The sequence below is a fragment of the Monodelphis domestica genome, chromosome 2, assembly GCF_027887165.1.
Source record: "Monodelphis domestica isolate mMonDom1 chromosome 2, mMonDom1.pri, whole genome shotgun sequence".
NCBI classification, from domain to species: domain Eukaryota; kingdom Metazoa; phylum Chordata; class Mammalia; order Didelphimorphia; family Didelphidae; genus Monodelphis; species Monodelphis domestica.
In genome coordinates this window covers 104,086,616-104,099,574 of record NC_077228.1, presented here as the reverse complement: position 1 = coordinate 104,099,574, position 12,959 = coordinate 104,086,616, and the positions used below count along the sequence as shown (strand labels likewise).

The following is a 12,959-nucleotide window of genomic DNA, read 5'->3' as shown; positions in this document are numbered from 1 at the left end:
TTTTCTCTCATTCTGCCTCCAGATGTCATTTCCAGAGTCAAATGGGGAAGTCATCAAATGAAGGTCCCAGGGATCTTTGGTTTCTCCTTGTGCTAAAGACCTGCATTGAACTGCTTGACTTGGAGAGTCCCATTAAAGCAAGACGACTGGACTCATCACAGGATCAGGGTGAGGGGGAGCAACAGGAGTGGGGGTGGGGGTGGGGAGGGGAAGGGGTCATTTGCACCAGCTGAAGTTTCTCTTCTCATAATAAACTCTTAATCCTTTGTAAAATGGGAGGAAGAAAGGGAGAATAATATTTGTACTATCTACGTCACAGGATTTCTGGGAGTCAAGTGATTTGCTTTATACAGATCATAGGTAGGGCTCTATAAAAATGTTAGTTTAATGTATTATGCCTTCAGTTTGCATCTACCGGCCAGCTGAAGTTTGAGAGAACAATATGGGAAAGGAAAACACATGGTATGTGAGTTACTGGAAAAGCATTGCCCAATTTCATAAGTGGCAATAAAGGTCCTTGCAGTTTATAGATGGACCTTAGAAAACATCTAGTCTAACCCATTCATTTGGCAGATGAGAAAACTAAGGCCCGAAATGGTGATGACCAGTTTCATTTAGCTTGTTAGGGCACTGGACTTAGACTTGGGAAAGCTGGATCCTAGGCTTCACTCTGACACTCAGTGATCTGAGATCCAAACTAATGATTTTAGGAGTAAAAAATTAGAGCCTGCTTTGTTTCTTAGTTGGATTATAAGAAGGAATGGGGCCCTGAATATTATGGATGCTCAATAAACATTTATTTGATGAATAAAAATAGATGAATAAACATTGTGCAAGCAAAAAGAAACTTCTTACCTCATTTGCAAAGAATCTGAAATTAAAAAAAATCTTATTCTGTTATTATCAGGAAAGAAATTGAAGTGAACAGAAATGACTAGTCTTAACCACACATTGTGACAGAGCACAGAATGGAACTGGTCACTCTTTCCTGAATCTCTTGGGCAAATCATCAGAAAACCCTCCCGTTGAGAGGGGTGTGTGTTTTCCCTCAGCCAAATCAGTCTCCTTTGATATTATTGTTTCCTTCATTATCCTAATTTTGACATTCCCCAAATTGTGTTCATCACAAAGGGACTGGGAGATGGGAACAGAAAGTTACTTCTATGTCAACAAATAATAGGAAATGACGATGGGCTTATTACAAGGAATATTCCTTCAGTTCTTCAAGGATTTGTGATTGCCCTGATGCTGGAAACTTCCTCCACCATCTTTGATCACAATTGCTCCATAACTTAGACCTATGAGGTATTTGAGAGTTATTGTGGCCAAAAAATTTATTGTTCTGATGATGAGTTGATCAGAATTGAGATATGTTGGTCCTTGGACACCAGAGATCGGTAAATCACCAGGATGCTAGGTGTCTTATGCAAGTGTGGAGGTGACCCTCGGCTCTTGAAGGATTTGCCAAGAGGGTGGAAAGTCTAACAGGTTCCGCTGCAAAGGAAATACTGCATGTGTGGGCCTGATGATGAGTAAAAGGATTATCTAGTTCTAAAAAAATACTAGAATGCTTGCCTCATAGAGGACCTCTAGAATTCATTAAGTCTTCTCTCTTGCCTCAAAGTAAGAATCAAGTGAAATTGTCTCATTCAGACAAGAACCTCTCTTAGTTTTAAAGATATCCAAGGAAAGGAAACTCCATATTTTCTACTAGGGATTCATTCTCACTGCTGGCTTTTTTTAAAAACACTGTCTTAAATTTTGTTTATTAAATATTAAATTTACAAATTAATGTGCAAAAAATAATTTCATTGATGCAGTTGGAGAATACTGCATCTTCAGCATGGTAAGATCCCCCAATTGTATGGTAGAACTTCTGCCTTTTTCCAAGACCCCAGCTCTTCCAGCCAGCTGAGGTAAGACCATGCATCTGTGTGTGTTTATGCACTGGTTTAGTTATCCATTGAGTGTTGAGGTTTTGTCTAATAATTTTATGGAATGGGTCAATAAGAATAACCTCAAAGAATCTGTAGGTTGAATCTTCAACCGCTCTGGAAGCAATAAGTAACACCACTGTCAAAATAGTAGGAGACTGGAGGAAGGGAGGTGAGGTCGGTCAGTGTATGATTCTTTGTTAGCAAAGTGAAGTGTGAAACTGAGGGAAGAAAGTGTGTAGAATGGAGGGGAGAAGATAGCTGAATGATAGAGAAGACTTTGGAGAGTACCTTGGACAGCAAGGAGTTCAAATCAGTCTATACTTAAGGAAATTAATTCAGGCTGCATATTGGAAGGACAAATATTGAAGTGAAAGCTCAAGTTCTTTGGCCACATAATGAGAAGACAAGACTCACTGGAAAAGATCCTGGCTTTGGGAAATATTGAAGGCAAAGGGAGAAGGAGAAGATGCAAGATGAGATGATAGATAATGTCATGGAAACAGTGAACATGAGCTTGGACAGACTTTGGGACATGGTGGAGGAAAGAAGGGCCTGATGTGCTATGGTTCAACAGATCACAAAGAGTCAGACATAACCAAATAATTGAACAAGTCCATTTCATTCCATCGTATCCAGGTTCCTTTTTTTGCTATCATTCGTAGAACTCTAGATCACTTTCTCCTCAATCCATTCTATACCTGGCTTACAGTTTTCTCTTCTCCAATCTCTGTTCCTTTAAATTCTCTGGCTTCCTAGATCTATTTTTTCCTTCCCAATTCTTCAATATGCTTAACTCCCTTGACCTCTGTCATGAAGCTATTTCAACAGTGTCTCAGATCTTACTCCTTCCAACCCTCAGCTGAATTTGTCCTGGGTACAATAATGACTAGAAAAGGAGAAGGGGACAGGAAGGAGAAAAGATTTAGGAGTTTCTGTGGAAGGAAGGTGAGATGAAGAGCCTTTTAAAGATTGGGAAGGGAACAGTATGCTGCTAGGAGGTCTAGAGAGCAACTTATCAGAGAAAAATCTATAATGACTGATGGGCTATAGATAGTGTTTGTTATTACACAGATAAAAGGAACTTCCTATACTAATTCAGGTGGGTACCTTCTACGCAACTTAAAAAGGGTTTCACCACCACTGGCAGATTAGCTCCAAAAAGTCCAGTTCATGCCAACTGTACCCCACAAAACCATACCAATCATACATAGGGGAAAGAAACTCACCCTTCCCCCACTCTAATGGAACATTTTATTGATATTTCTAATCCAACCTTTTTGTTCTAGCAAATCCATAACTCAGGACTTGGTGAAAAGAGGTTCCATAGGGCTTTACATAACCATGACAAAGTGAAAGATCAAATCTCCATTCTTAAAATGTTTGTAAAGAATCTGAAAGAAAGTATCCCTGAGTTTCCCACTCTCCATTAGGCCAACAAAGATAATGCCTTCCCCCCCCTTTCTTTGACTGGGCCATTTACTTACCCTGTGGTGATGTCATCATCTTCTGTCATGGTTTTGCCCATGAGGTCACTGTCACTCATGTAGCCAGATTTGAGGTCAACCTCATCAGGATCCAAAGACTCAACTAGCTCAAGGCGGGAGATGTGGCTGAGTTTGCTGGGACTCCGCATGGGCATTGTGTGAGAATAGTGGGCTCGCTCGCCATGCATATACCAGGCTGGAGGGCCCTCAGATCGGCAGCTCCCACCCACTGAAGGTGCATCGCCCGCCTGCAGGCGGGGGCTCGATTGGCCATAGCGCCAAGAGAGTGGGGATGAGCGGTTGGAGAGGCTGGACACACTGCGGGGGTTGGCATCATCACTGTCATAGCAGGTCATCTCCAGGGAGCTATGAGGGAAGAATAAGGCAGGTTCTTAGGAAGAGAAGAACTTAAGAGCTGGAAGACATTTTTGTTTTGTTTTTAAATAGATCATAGGATGAATAATTATAATAATAATAACTAATATTTATATAGTCCTTACTATGTGCCAGGCACTATTCTAAGTGCTTTGTAATTATCTTACTTGAGTCTCATAAAGACCCTGAGAGGTGGGTGCTTAGTATTAGATTCATTTTATAGGTGAGTAAACAGGCAAACAGAGGTTAAGTGACTTGGTCAAGGTCATACCCCTAGTAAGTGTCTCAGACTAGATCTGAATTCAGATCTTTCTGACTCCAGGCTTAGTGCTCTATCCATTGCACCTATGTAGACTGTAGATCAGAGTGGAAAGAGATCTTAGGTGTTTTCTAGTTCAATTCTTGTCTGCCTCAGTATCCTTAACTGTAAAATGAGTGGAAAAGGAACTGGAAAACTACCTCATTTTGCCAGGATAACCCCAAATGGAGTTACAGAAAAGCTGAATATGACTGAAAAACAACAACAGAATTTTGGGGAGAATATACTAGCAGCAGGGAGATAAGGACAGGTCTAATATAGGAGGAGGTATTTGAGCTCAGGTTTGAAGGAAACTTGGCAGTTTACAAGGCATAAAGGAGGAAGGGAGTACATTCCAAATATGGGGGACAGTCTGTGCAAAAGAATCCTACTTTTGATTATTTATGGGACCTTGGGCAAGTCACTCCTTAGTTTCCTCATTTGTAAAATGGGAGTGGGTAGGTAGAATAGATGACGTTAAAGATCCCCATCAACTTTAGCTCTAGGATTGTGTGTTTTCCTATTGTTTGGGAGGACCAGAAAGACTCCCCCTCAGGCTTAGCACATTACTAGGCTCCCTGGGGACACTCAATAAAGCCCTGTTGAATCAAATTACAGAGAAGAGACATAAGTGGCAGTCCAGTAGCCCACACAGTTTTCCAACCATGTTAGTGCCTTAGAAAACTATGATGATGAAGATGATAGGATGAATAAGATAAGCCTAGAAGGTTCTGGAAGTCCAGAAAAGTTGAGGCTGAGTCTCTTATATATTCATTAGCATCATGTTGGCATTCTATGATCAGAGTGGGCATCAAGAACTTCCTGGCTTATTCTAATCCTGTCCTGATCCCTGCAGAAGCTAATGCTAAACAAGTTTCTTCCCAAATGACTTTCCTCCTTTTATCCTCCAGACATCATAAAGTCTGGGGAAATTGCTGAAAGTGAGGGCCCCAAGGCCCTAGGGAGAACCATCCTTTGAATCAGGAAGAAAGATTTTATTGCAGAAGTCACTGGGCTTTATTAGGTTTCCCCCCTCCCTCTGGGCCCAGTTCCATACTAGCCTCCAGTTCCTGCTGGGGGGTGGTGGTGGTGGTTGAAGAGTAGGCTTAACACAAGGCAGAGAGGAAAGTTTCATTTCCCCATAGCTACTGACCCCCAGCTCCAGATAATCCTCTTCCCTTTCCCTCCCCCAATAACACCCCAACTCTCTTCCCGCCAATCCATTCTCAGAGGGCAGAAATAGGAGTAGAATGGGAACTTAATAGGTGCAAAAGTTTCCGAAAAGGAACTAAATCTCTAATTAACCTGCAAGCCAGCACCCACTTACCCCCATGACCTAGCCTTGGGGCTCATCCTTGTGGTCTGGTGGAAAGAGACCTTTGCTGGGAGCCAAGATCTGGGTTTTCATCCCAGCTCTACCAGCAACAATATATAGAACAAGCTGGCTCAGTTCACTCTCCCCAAGTTGCTCCACTAGTAACCTGGGGATACTTAACTGTATCTGCCAATATATTCTGTTAAGCTAGAATTGAAATGGGTTAGTTGGTTGGGTGTGCTTTGAGGAGTGAAAGGACTACAGAAATCCAGGAAAGACTAAGGAATGGACGGACCTGCGATCCACTGGTACAGGAAACTCATTGGTGAGGAAACTAGCCATCAATGCAGGTTGAAGCCTTCTCTGCAACATACATTCTTAGAGGTTTACTTAAAGCATTGAGAAGTCAAGTGACTGGTCCAGGGTCACATAACTTATATATGTCAAAGGTAGATCTTGAAATCAGGTCTTCCTGGCTCTGAGAATAACTCGTCCCCCCCCCCCCCAACCATCTTGCCTTTTCTACCATGATATGTGATATATAAATAGTAAGAATAAGAATCTGATCAAAAGGGTGGGGTGGAAACCAACTTGGAGACATCGTCAGGGGAAAAACAGATTTGGAGTGGCTAAGTCAACTTTTGTAAAGGATGAGAAAAGGGCTCTTCCCTAGAAGGAACAGTCACCTAGCTCTCCTTGTGGGTCTTAGATCTAGTCTCTCAAATATTGCCCCATTCCTGAAGACAATAAACAGCCACAGCGGTGGTCACAGCTGTCCTACATCTGGCAAGTGAGAGTCAGTCCAGCCAAGGAAATGGAAGCTGTTCTGCTCCTCTGGGGATGAGTCATTTTGGGTGTGACCCCATCAGTAACTAAGTTCTTTCTGGCTGTCCTGGGATGAAGCTGGCTGGTGATCCAAAGCCTGAGGGACTGTCCCAGTTCTTTCCCAAGATTGGCTGGAGTGGAGTTGTGGAAACAAGGTGGGGTTTCAGGAGTTGGGGTCTCTAGGAAACATGGTGATGGAGCTTGTTCTGAACTGGGCCAATCTAATGAGAACTGAGATTACTCTAGTGTTATGTTTAGTGATCTAGACTCCACTGACCAGTTTGATTTTCCAGGTTGCTTGGTGTTCCTATATTTACCAGTGGGAATAGGAGGCACATACTAGAGATGCCTGAATCCTGGTTAGGGGGAGACCTTCAGAATTCTTTTTTTTTAAATAGGCAAACAGAGTTGTGACTTGCCCAGGGCCACACAGTTTAGTAAGTGTCTGAGGTGAGATTTGAACTCAAGAAAAAGTCTTGTTTTCTATTCACTGTGCCATTTAGTTGCCCTTGCAAGAGCCTCTTAGGCATCCCCCCTCCCCAAAGCAATTGTTTTCCCTCATCAAATTTATTTCTCTATCATCTCTCTTCCTTCAAAAAAGTCATACTGAAGGTCTTGGCACAGGCACAGTCTCTAATCCAGGAAGGAAAGACTTCAAAAACATGCCTAAGGATCTGTCCTATAATGGCATTTTTTTCCAACTAATGAAAATTTATTTGTTCTCCTACTTCTCACTGATCAATTAACAAAAAATTATTTTCTCTCCTATCCTACCCCTCAATGGAAAAGAAAAGAGAAACAAAACCATTGAACCAAATATATATATTCAAGCAAAACAAAATTTTCACATTGGCCATCTCCAAAAATGCATGTCTCATTCTGCATCTTGTGTTTGATATCTCTGTGTCAGAAGATGGGTGGTATGTTTCATTTTTGATTTCAGTTCTCAAAAGAAAACACTGAAAAAGGCCCCCCAGCCTTGAGGATGAGATCTAAGCATGACTGAAGTACAGGATCAGGACTTGGTGCCTAGAGCTGAGTGATGGGATAACTGAATTGGGAGTGGGGTGCAAGACATGCAGGCTAAGTACCCGAGTACTTAATACTTGAAGGACTATAATATAGTCCTACCATGGGCCGGAGAGCATGGGCTTAGGGAAATACCCTTCTCATCACTGCCATCTCCATAGCTTTTCCAACTTTGCTCTCAGTTTTCCATCCCCAGGAGATAGGGGAGGAACCAACGTCTAATTCAACTGAGGGTGTGACTTGTCCTTTAACCAACTTTCTCCCTCACACCCCACAATTTCCCAATCCTGGCTGCCTCCTATACTCATTACCCCTAGAGCCCAGTCTGGCCCCCACTGCCCCCCCACAGAGCTGACAGCATGAGCTCATCTGGGCAGCAAGCAGTCAGGGAAGGGAAATATTGAGTCAGGGCAGAGAATGTGGCCAGCAGGCTGCTAGGGTAGAGGTGCCAAGGGAAGAAGAGGTCTCTAGGCTCAACCAGGAGCCTGGAGACCCTCTGCATTTGGGGTGGGGGAAGGAGTGGGCAGGCACAAGTAGGAAATGATGCCAGTATGAAGCTATGTTAAGTACAGCAAGATGACCCTCCCTGATCTCTGCTGGTGGTGCTGGTTTGAGTCAGGAACAAGGACAAACATAAGCATAGCTTAGCTAGAAGGGAAGGGCCTCTTAGTGAGGGATAATGGTGAAAGGACATTTGGCTAATTGGAAGGCAAGGAGAAATAGTGCCAGGACAATCTGAGGTACTGATGGGTGGGATACATATACATACCTGGGAAAAAAAGAGCTGGAGAAACATTGAGTTGTTCCATGGTGGAGGAGGCAGAGGTGGAAGAGAGAGGGAGCAAGGGGAATTACAACTTAAGGCTTACCTGTGAGTTACCTGGGAACCTCTCAGGCTAGACATAGTCTCCTCCAGATTCTGTCGAAGGTCCAAGACATTTTGGACTGTCCTCTTTCTCTGGGACTCCGGATCTGTAAAGGGCGAGAGGAAAGAGATAGGATGAGTCTGGGGATTGACTGCAAAGGACACTCCATTATGGGGAACTGACCAGGAAGACAAAAGCTAGAATAAACAAGGCAGCACAAATCCCTGGAATGCCTGATCACTGGGGGAAAAGCTACTTATGAAAATGGAGCTAGGGCTGCCTCCCCTCAGGCCTGTATATGTGAGCAACAGCCCAGGAAGGAGGTCCATATAAATGAGATCTGCCCCCAGAATTTCTACCCCCTCACCTCTATGTTAATCATGAGAGCACCTGGCTGTTGTCCTTAGGGGAAGTTTCCCCAATAAACAAGGGCCCCAGCCAAGGTTTGTGGCAACTGATGCTAGCTTCTGCAACCAACCCTCCCTCTCTGAGTCTCCGGCACTCTGATGGGGCCCCGTCTGGAAGCTCAGCTGGGCAGAAGGGAGAAGGGCTGCTCCCAATGGGGGTCTTGGGAGGTGGATCAGATGGGCCTCCTCCATCTGCTAATTAGGATTGAAAGAGGTTTCTCGGAATAACCTGATAGCCCAATAGCAGAGGCAGAAGAACCCACCAGGTCTGATATCTGTAACTTACCTTGGGTGGGGGTGGGGGTGGTAGTGTTGGTTTAGAAAGGCCAGGAGGGACCTCAGGGATATGGGAGGGGTGGGAGGGGCTGAGGAATGGGTGCTAGAGGCCAAGAGAGTTGAGCCAAGGCCAGGGATGGCCAACACAATACTCTTTTCAGAGGTGCCATTGAAGACATACAAGTAAAGATCTGGCCATTGGAGTGCTGTGGCCGGAACAGCCTACCTGAGGTCATCTAATCTGCCTTCTTTGTCTCTAGGCTGGATGACACGGATGACCTAACAGAACTTCAGAAGGAAAAGCTTTTGTATTACAAAGCAACAAATCCTTCCTCTTTTCTGTTTAAAAAAATTTTAAGCTTTACCTTCTGTCTTAGAATCAATGCTGCACGTTGGTTGTAAAGCAGAGGAGCAGTCATGGCTAGCCAATGGGGGTTGTGACGTGCCTGGGGTCACACAGCTGGAAATGTCTGAGTTCAAGTTTGGCCCCAGGACCTTCTTTCTCCAGGTCTGACTCTCAATCCACTGAGTCCACCTCCTAGTGCCACCTCCCCCTTTCTGATTTATAGTGTGACAAAACAAATGGCCCAGTAGAGAAGGCAATTTGACAGCTGGGAAAACTCAAAAGGATTGTATGTAAGGATCTCAAAGCAAATTCAGGATGTCTCCCTAGAATCTAAGAGGCAGATTTTTTCATTGGTTCCAAAACAGAAGAGCAATAAGGGTAAGGCAATAGGAGTCAAGTGACTTGCCCAAGGTCACACAGCTAGGAAGAGGCAGAGGTTTTCATGAATGACTTTACATAATAACAACCAGCGGAGAATTCAGGAGGGTTGACATTGCTAGGAAATCTTCCCCTGCCTTCTCCCCTTATTTCTCCTTCCCTCCTCCCTCATGAATGAAGCTGCCCACTCGGCCCACCACAGACTCAGCTGGAGCGTTGGGTTATTTCAGCTGGAAAAGGGAAAACTTTGGAATCCTGTTGAGGGTTGGTTTTTTTTCCTGCCCTTTGCCAAGACTGAAACCTGGGATCTGGCAAGAGGCTTTTTCGACTGTCTCGCCAGCTGGAGGGAGGGTTGGGTGGGGATGGGCAGAGAGCCAGGTCCTGGCAGCAACCACTCCCTCTTCCAAGATCTCCAGGGCACCTTTCTTACAATTCAATTCCACACCCAAACCTGCCCCACCTTCCTTTCTCCCACTTGGGCAAGTCACTTATATTCTCTGGGCTTTATGGGTTGAACTCCATGATCTCTAAGCTGCTTTTTTACATTAAGACTTATTTTCCTACACGGGTCTTCATTAGGCAGCATCAGATATCCTGATAAAGTTTTCAGATCACCATGCTAGCAGGCAAAGAAAAATATAACAATAATGGACTCCTTTGCCAACTCCCTGAGGCCCTGATGTTCTACAATTGTTATGGGGCAGCCAGAGGTACCGTACATGCCATTGAAACAATGGGTGCAAGACCATGGTCACCAAGTTAGAGAAATGTCTGTAAATGCTGGAGACAATCAGGAAGTGGAGAATGATGGCTGTGTGGGGGGTGGGGGGTGGGGGGCAGGTTTGTTAGGCCCTACCAGTGAGAACCAGGTCAGGAAAAGAAGGGTTTTTAATAGCACAGCAAACAAACCATATTTGTACAGGCTTTGGCTCTATTATACCAGCATCTCCAATCCATATTTCCCAGGTGGGAAGAAAAGGTCTGATTTGACAGGAAGAGGTCAGAGAGTTCAGAGGCAGCTCTGTGCAAATATCTCAGCCCATTTCTGGCATTTATCAAAGCACCTGAAATCATCCTCAGGCTTTTTGGTCTTTGCAATTCCTAACTGTCTGTCTAGATATTGTAGAGCAGGATAGAGGATTGAAGCCCTTTGATCTAGGATAGGTAAACTGAGGAAAGAGAAGAGCTTGGATGAGTTGCTCAATGTACAGGTCCAAGGATCCTTCTTTAGTCTCAGAATATGGTGACCTACAAACAAAGCTATTTACTCCTAGATGACTCAGATTCAACCACAGAACCCAGGAATACCACTCAGCAATGTTTCTGCTGGCATGCTAAAGAGGGGTTTAGAGTCCAGTGACTCCTCTTTCGTTGAAGATAACATCCCCTGCCCCCAAGAACCCCAGACTGATACTGGAGAGAATATGCCTGTTTTATTTGGTAAGAAGATCTCATAAAGAAGCAAAGGTGGGGGAAATTATTAACCTTTGTCTTTTAGATAGACAAGCTCCAGGTTACTTGGAGCCATCTCTAAGATCTAGGCTTTAGTAAGATACTATTATTATTATTATATTAACTAGGTACTTAACATTTTTCAATGTTGGTCCCTGAAGAGGACAATCTCCCTGCTTTGGTTTGTGCATCAGTAAAATGAATGAGGAAGGACCACATGATCTTGTGTTTTCAGCCCTAAATTTGGGATTCTAGGCTCAAACTCGGTTATAGAAGGTGGTCTTGGAGTCAGGAAAACCTGGGGGATCAATTTCTTTCATCAACGTGCCTCAACTTTGTGACCCTGGGGGAAGCTACTTAATTTTTTAGGGCTCCAGACAATTCTCTGAGATTATAAATCATATAAGTTGCTCATAATACCTGGTGGGGGAAGGAATTTTCCTTACTGGGAGTTCCCAACATTGATGCAATCACATTTCCAGATTGTTCTGGAATCTGCCAGATTTGTTCTGTCCCCCAACCCCTCACTCAAACCAAACCAAACCCTATGGGTAACTTCAGAGCTCTAGGAAGCTAGGTGAGTAGGAAGAAGGGAATGAACTGTATCCTCAGAGGTCAGGAAGTGACAGCTCCAGAGAAAGAGAAGAGAACATGAGAGAGAAGTAAGTCCTTCTCCTCTATCTCCCCAAGCATTCCTCACTTGGCTCCCTGATTCCAATCTTTAATTCCTTAATACACTTTATCCCATCTTCTGAGATGATGATCACTCTCTTCTCTCATCTAATTCTATCAGTCTTAGGCAGGTGCCCATTGACACAGATTACGAGTAGAGGGACCCCGGATGAAGGAGGTCTTTAGTCCTAGGATTGCTTCTTCCAGGAGATACCAAAGATGAGAGAAGCTGAAATCTGGTAGGTCTTCCGGAAGCGACATCTGGTGGCCAGGTTGTATATGACAATCAGTCTTTCGTCTGGAGAATTGGTCAGGGTTGTCCTTTAGGAACTCTGGGAGCAGGTACTCTCCTCTTGGAGGATAATGGAGAGGAATCACTGGGGGCACCCAAGAGAATTCAGCCTGAAAAGAATACTCCGTGCTGTCTCACCTGGCCCTCATCAAGCCCTCTGAGCTTTGTGGGAAGAAAGGAAGGAAGGCAGGAATGAAGGAAGAGTAGTTTGGAAGGGCTGGGGACCTGTCCTCTCCTTTCCCCAAGGCATCCCACCCCACCTCTCCATTCCAGGGTTTGGCTGCTCATGACAAGAGTTTCTAGGATTAGGGGTGGGAGGGTAGGTTGTACAAGTTCCCTCTGCCTGGTAAATCCCATGGCAGGTGAGGATGGGGAACAGCCATGGTCCAGCAGAGGGGATGCAAAACTCTTTTTCATTCTGGACAGCGCTAGGGGGCTTTGACTGAGGGCCTTAAAAGATCTTTCCATAGCTCCCTCCATTTCCCCTAGTTGCTGCTGGATGCTTCTCTCTGCACAGATGGAATAACAGCTTTGGGGAACTGGAGGGGTGGGTGTGCTAATTCAGGGTCTCTAAGGCATTATTAGCAGCTCCCCCAACCCAGCTGTCACCATGGCAACTCACCCTAGCTTCATGTAAACAACTGCACATACCCAGCATGCAACAGGGCATCTGCATTGTAGGGTGGTGCTTCCTTTAGTGTTTAATGACTTTTATGCCAGCCTAGGGCAAGTTTTCTGTTTGACCAGCAGTCATTGGAGCAAGGACATGTATACAAGTTTTCCCTATCACAAGACATATGTATGCATGAAACACAGAGGAATAAACATGTAGCATAGAACCAATTTATAACTTCAATTATAGATATTGCTGGACTTGGGAATTTACTTGTAAATGCTAAAACACAAAGAAGCACACATATACACAGAGCACTGTCTGATTAACTAATTAGGCCATTTCCATAAAGGTGCTCATACAAAGGTGAGGAAGCATCTGAGGTCGAATTTGA

The 12,959-nt window shown here is 44.3% G+C and overlaps 1 protein-coding gene and 1 long non-coding RNA gene across 10 annotated transcripts in view; one reads left to right on the top strand and one right to left on the bottom strand.

Annotated features, from left to right (window-relative positions):
* The window catches only part of NAV1 (neuron navigator 1), a 369,462-nt gene that overhangs the window by 109,197 nt on the left and 247,306 nt on the right, over positions 1 to 12,959 (bottom strand). For all 9 annotated transcript variants that reach the window (XM_056815718.1, XM_056815720.1, XM_056815722.1 and 6 more), the window contains 2 exons: positions 8,133 to 8,235; positions 3,422 to 3,787 (listed from right to left, as the gene is read on the bottom strand). In XM_056815718.1, coding sequence (XP_056671696.1) covers positions 3,422 to 3,787; positions 8,133 to 8,235 — 469 coding nt within the window. The remainder of the gene's footprint in view (positions 1 to 3,421; positions 3,788 to 8,132; positions 8,236 to 12,959) is intronic.
* The window catches only part of LOC103093828 (uncharacterized), a 125,726-nt gene that overhangs the window by 3,393 nt on the left and 109,374 nt on the right, over positions 1 to 12,959 (top strand). Inside the window, exon 2 of the long non-coding RNA XR_001627818.2 lies at positions 23 to 168. This is a non-coding gene — a long non-coding RNA (uncharacterized LOC103093828). The remainder of the gene's footprint in view (positions 1 to 22; positions 169 to 12,959) is intronic.